The following is a 6,210-nucleotide window of genomic DNA, read 5'->3' as shown; positions in this document are numbered from 1 at the left end:
ACTAGATCAAAGTGTGATACCGGCTCGGACGTCGCCCGGGTTAACGAGGTCCGCGTTCGTGGGTTAGGCAGAGGCTCATGTTCGAAAAATAGGCCGCAGTCTCTCCTGGTTACCGGTGGCGAAAGCAGCACCGGCCCAAGCGTGGCTACTGCAATGCCCAACAGATGTGAGGAACTGTGGCCAACCTGGCAACACTTACTGTTACCCTAGATTTTGCCCTTTGTCTCCCGGTCAGCCTTTCTGACCACGTGCATGGTACTGCTGACACTCTCTGTACTAGAGCTCCAAATAAATTTGTTTTATCCGTTAAGTTCTGTAGTTATTTCATCAAGAACCCCAAAGTGGTGACCCGAACGTGATCACAAGAACTTATTTACCCAATTCTGTGAGTAGTTAATTAGTTATATATTTCCGTCACGATGAAAAGCGAAGACCCCGTTGAGGTAGCACGTGTATCGGTGAAAATTCCACCATTTTGGAGAAAGAACGCTAGAGTATGGTTCACACAGGTGGAATCACAATTTGCTGTCTCTAATATCACAACAGAGGTTACGAAATACCATCATGTACTAGGATCGCTCGACTGTGAAATAGCCGAATTGGTCGCCGATCTTATATCCCAACCGTTGACGAGCACGCCCTACACGGACCTAAAGTCGCGATTAATCGACGAGTTCGAAGAATCTGAAAGTAGGAAGGCAAAAAAATTACTTTTAGAAATCGAGCTAGGAGACAAAAAGCCCTCTGCACTACTAAGAAAAATGCGAGCACTGGCCGGTACGCAAGTAACGGACAAATTTCTTAGAACGCTCTTTCTACAGAGGTTGCCTAACAACGTGCGTTCAGTTTTAGTGACCAAACAAGACAGTCTCCATACCTTGGCCGCTATGGCTGATAAAATTATGGAGATAACCAGTCCCAATTCAGACATATGTTCCACCAGTGATGCAACCGCACACCAGACAGATCGGCTCTCTCGCTTGGAGAAAGCTGTGTCAGAACTTGCCATGTCGATCCACGAATTACGAGCACGTTCCCCCTCACGCTCAGAGAGACGACGACGTTCTCCCAGTCCGAATCTACCGGGTTATAATGTTTGTTGGTATCACTTAAAATTCAAAGCTAATGCCAAGAAGTGCACACCACCTTGTTCTTTTAGACGTGTCATCAAGGAAGCTTCGGGAAACGACTAAGCCCCGCTCTCTTTGCGACCCAGAAGAGCGGGGAGAAAACATCCAATCGCTTATTTATTTTTGATACTACCACTGGTCGCAGATTCCTGGTAGACTCGGGGGCAGACATCTCTGTCTTACCTCCCACAACTCTAGAAAAACGACATATCAGTAATCGCCAACTGTACGCAGCTAATGGCTCCGTGATACCTACATATGGGGAGCGCCTCCTTAAACTTGATATTGGACTCCGACGAACGTTTTGCTGGCCATTTACATTAGCAGATGTACAGCACCCTATTATAGGAGCAGACTTTCTAAGCCACTTCGGCATTCTTGTGGATTTAAAGAATAGGTGCTTAAGAGATAATCTCACTCACCTGGCAACCCCAGGAACTACCACCACCACAAATCAGCAGACAGTGCTAATGGTATCACCTCAACAGAAGTATTCCAAGCTTCTCTTAGAGTTTCCTAACCTCCTGAAGGAACAACCCACATATCAGCAAGTTAGTGACCATAATGTCTACCATACAATCGTCACGACAGGAGCTCCAGTCACCGCTAAGCCAAGACGACTTTCTCCTGATAAGCTCGCACAGGCAAAGCTGGAATTCCAACAGATGATAGACATGGGAATATGCAGGCCCTCCAAAAGTTGCTGGTCCAGCCCTTTACATTTTGTTCCAAAGAAGGACGGTTCATGGCGTCCTTGTGGGGACTATCGGGCCTTGAACGCTATCACTATACCAGACAGGTACCCGATACTCCACCTTCAAAATTTCAATTGCCAACTCAGAGGCAAATCCATCTTTTCTAAAATAGACCTGGTGCGGGCATTTCACCACATACCTGTGGCACCAGAGGACGTTCCAAAAACGGCTGTGATCACAACCTTTGGCTTATTTGAATTTCTAAAATTGCCATTTGGACTACGCAACGCTGCCCAGTCATTTCAAAGATATATCCACAATATTTTACGTGAATTAGACTTTGTCTACTCGTACCTTGATGACCTCCTCGTCGCATCTCGTTCAGAGGAGGAGCACGTATCCCATTTAAGAACACTGTTCACTAGACTCCACAGGCATGACATCAACATCAACCTGTCGAAGTGTGTTTTTGGTGTGCAGGAGGTTTCTTTCCTGGGCTACAATGTCTCCCAAGCAGGAATTGTTCCCCTGCCCGAACGAGTTCAAACCATCCGAAACTTTCCACGCCCGGATACTATAGAACAGCTCCGAAAATTATTAGGACTGGTCAACTTTTATAGACGCTCACTTCCCAACACGGCACGCACGCAACAAGCTCTTTTTGATTTGTGCAAAGACACCAGGAAAAGAGATAAACGAAAAGTGCAATGGACCCCAGAGTCAATCGCAGCCTATGAACGACTTAAAGAGGAATTAGCAGGTGCTTGCCTCTTGGCCCATCCCTCCACTGATCTTCCAATGATGTTGATGGTGGATGCATCAGATTTCGCAATAGGCGCAGCTCTTCAACAAAAGAACAGGTCCATTGTCGAACCTCTAGGCTTCTTTTCTAAAGCGCTAACCAAACCACAAGTCAACTATAGCACATATGACCGTGAACTTTTAGCGGCATATTCAGCAGTGAGATACTTCCGCCACATTTTAGAAGGCAGAAATTTCACGATATATACTGATCATAAGCCCCTAACCTACGCATTCCAGCAACGTTCAGATAAGGCCCCTCGCCAACTCCGTCATTTAGACTACATTGGCCAATTTACCACAGATATCAGGTACATACCAGGGAAGGATAACGTAGCTGCAGATGTCTGCTCAAGAATTAGCTCCATTTTTCTCCCAACAGGAAGACCCCTGGAAGATATTGCCACTGCACAAGCTGTGGACCAAGAGCTGGCTCAACTTCAACAATCACAAACATGTTCGCTGAAATTTCAAAAGGTTTGCCTCGATAACGGCATTGAAGTGACATGCGATATCTCAACAGGCAAATACAGGCCTTATGTACCTGAACAGTACCGCCGGCTAGTTTTCGACTCCCTACATGGGTTAGCACATCCGGGAATGAGAGGTTCAGTGGACCTGGTCAGCAAACGCTTTATTTGGCCATCAATAAGGAAAGATGTCAGATTGTGGGCTAAAACCTGCATTCCTTGTCAGAGAGTCAAAGTAGGAAGACATACTAACAGTGCAGTGGGGACCTACAGCCAAGTCGATCGCCGTTTTTTCACATCAATGTGGATATAGTGGGTCCCTTGCCATTTTGCCAAGGCTTTACCTATCTAGTCACAATCATAGACAGATTTTCACGTTGGCCAGAAGCCATACCGGTGGCAGACATCTCAGCTGAGACTATAGCCAATGTAATCCTTTCTACATGGATCGCACGGTTTGGCATACCACGCATTATAACCACTGACAGGGGTCGCCAGTTTGAATGCCAACTTTTTGCTGATCTCACCAAAGCCCTGGGAATTAGCCACATTAAAACAACGGCATACCACCCAGCTGCAAATGGGAAAATTGAACGGTGGCATCGTCAGCTAAAGTCCTCGCTGAGAGCTCAACTGACTGATAACTGGGTTGCTAAACTCCCAACCATCCTCTTGGGGCTAAGATCCTATGTCATCCCCAACTACAACACTACAGCAGCAGAGATCACATATGGCGAACCCATTGCACTGCCTTCGGACCTCCTCGTCCACCATGAGACTACTTCCACCGACAACTTTCCTACCTTGATCCGCAGGTTAAAGGATCATATGAGGTCAATCCGCCCGGTCAGAGATGTCCACCACTCATCTAAGAATATATTTTTACACCCCGAGTTGATGAATGCCTCGCACGTCTTCGTGCGCCATGATGCATCACGAAAACCACTACAACCAATCTACGACGGCCCTTTCCATGTCCTACGACACTCAGAAAAACACTTCGACTTAGACACACCTCGTGGGAAACAAACTGTTTCAATCGACCGTCTCAAACCCGCCTTCTTTCTTAAAGATACAACCACTTCTCCGCCATCCTCCAACAATGACAATGGACCTGTGAATAGAAATGACCACCCGCCAAATGAGACCACACAAATCAAGGCACCTTGCCCACGGACAACTCGTTCTGGACGAACTGTACGTTTTCCTTCAAAGTTCCTGAGCGTTGTCACTGGGGAGGGAGTATGTGGCCAACCTGGCAACACTTACTGTTACCCTAGATTTTGCCCTTTGTCTCCCGGTTAGCCTTTCTGACCACGTGCATGGTACTGCTGACACTCTCTGTACTAGAGCTCCAAATAAATTTGTTTTATCCGTTAAGTTCTGTGGTAATTTCATCAAGAACCCTAAAGAACCAACCCAGCCTTGGTGTTTCTGTGGCAATGCATCCACAGACCACAAAGGCTGGAAAACCACGCCAACGGATGAAATGGACAGTAGAAATGAACGAGTTTATCATTCGTACTTATTACACAATCACAAAACTTGAAACAAACATGACAGCATACAGACAACAACTACACCATAAATTCACACAACAATATCCTCACCTCACTGTCACCGAACAAAGGGTTGTTGATCAAAAAACAACAATTATACACAACAACCTTATTCCACAAACAACACTTGAAATTATCAAACAACAGGTTGCTGATCAAATACATCAACAGACAGAAACATCTAACATTAATGAAGATCATGTAACCTGTTAGGATAATCCAGCAACAAGCATTGATAATAACACACATACAACAATTACCACTAATGATACTACAGACACTTCCTCGTCCATCACTGATAACGTAGACATGAATTTAGTTAATACGCTCTTACTTTTATTTCAGGAAACACTCACTAAATATACAGGCACAGATCCCACACAACGACCACGAATACCAAAAATCAACACGTCAAAGGAAGTAGGAAAAACACTAAATTATGTAAACACTCACTTAATACCACACTACATTCATTCAATTTCTACACTCGCAGACATTCATACATTAGTTTATGCTGGGGCAGTCACAGTAGTGACACACCATGGACTGAAAGTACAGTAACAGACAAATACACAGAAAACACAATACTATCATAAGCCTGCCTGGCAGAGAAGAATAGAAATACAAATAAATGACATTAGACAGCAATTAGGCAGGCTGACACAATACACTAAAAGCAACATAACACTCAAATTAAGGAAACAGCTCAAAAACATTTTCAAGAAAATAAAAACACATAAAAAACACAAACATCACAACACACACATTACAGAATACATTGATACACTAAAACAAAAACTTGCTGCCAAAGCACGAAGACTCAAACGTTACAAAACATGTACACTACGAAAACAACAAAATAAATTATTTACAAACAATGAAAAACTCTTTTAAAGACAAATTAATAACAAAGCAAACACTGATACACAGCACAGTGGCACACCAACAGAAGAAGAACTCACAACATATTGGTCTTCTCTTTGGTCCAGTGCTGTCACGCACAATGCCGATGCAGGCTGGATCGAGGAAGAGAACAGAAACTTGCACAACAAACTATGCCCTGTGCTGAAATAAACGTACACGACATCCGCTACTCTGTTAACAGAACGCACAACACCTGGAAGACACCTGGTGTAGACAACATTCACAATTTCTGGTACAAAAAGTTTACATCACTGCACCAGGAACTAGCTGAACACCTAACACACATCATCATCAATCCACAAGACATGCCAAATTTTCTTACTCAGGGCATCACCTACATGAAACCTAAAAACAACAATATCACAGACCCCACACAATACAGACCAATTACATGTCTTCCAACACTCTACAAATTATTGACATCATGTATCGCAAACAAAATATACAAACATGTTGAAGAATACGACATTCTAACGGAACAACAAAAAGGTTGCCGTAGAAATCACAAGGGATTCAAAGAACAGTTACTCATAGATTCAGTCATTCTACGGCAAGCACACAAACAACACAGAAACATACACATGGCATATATAGACTACAGAAAAGCATTCGACCGTGTTCCACACAGTTG

The 6,210-nt window shown here is 44.1% G+C and overlaps 1 protein-coding gene across 1 annotated transcript; it reads left to right on the top strand.

Moving 5' to 3' along the window:
• Positions 1–419: 419 nt before the first annotated feature.
• On the top strand, positions 420–1,193 carry LOC136987557 (uncharacterized). Its single transcript, XM_067285301.1, has one exon. The coding sequence runs from the start codon at positions 420–422 to the stop codon at positions 1,191–1,193; it is 774 nt and encodes a 257-aa protein (XP_067141402.1).
• Positions 1,194–6,210: the final 5,017 nt, after the last annotated feature.

This window comes from Centruroides vittatus, unplaced genomic scaffold (genome assembly GCF_030686945.1).
Source record: "Centruroides vittatus isolate TY-2023 unplaced genomic scaffold, ASM3068694v2 scaffold_2520, whole genome shotgun sequence".
NCBI lineage: Eukaryota > Metazoa > Arthropoda > Arachnida > Scorpiones > Buthidae > Centruroides > Centruroides vittatus.
This window is presented reverse-complemented; position numbering and strand designations above follow the sequence as displayed.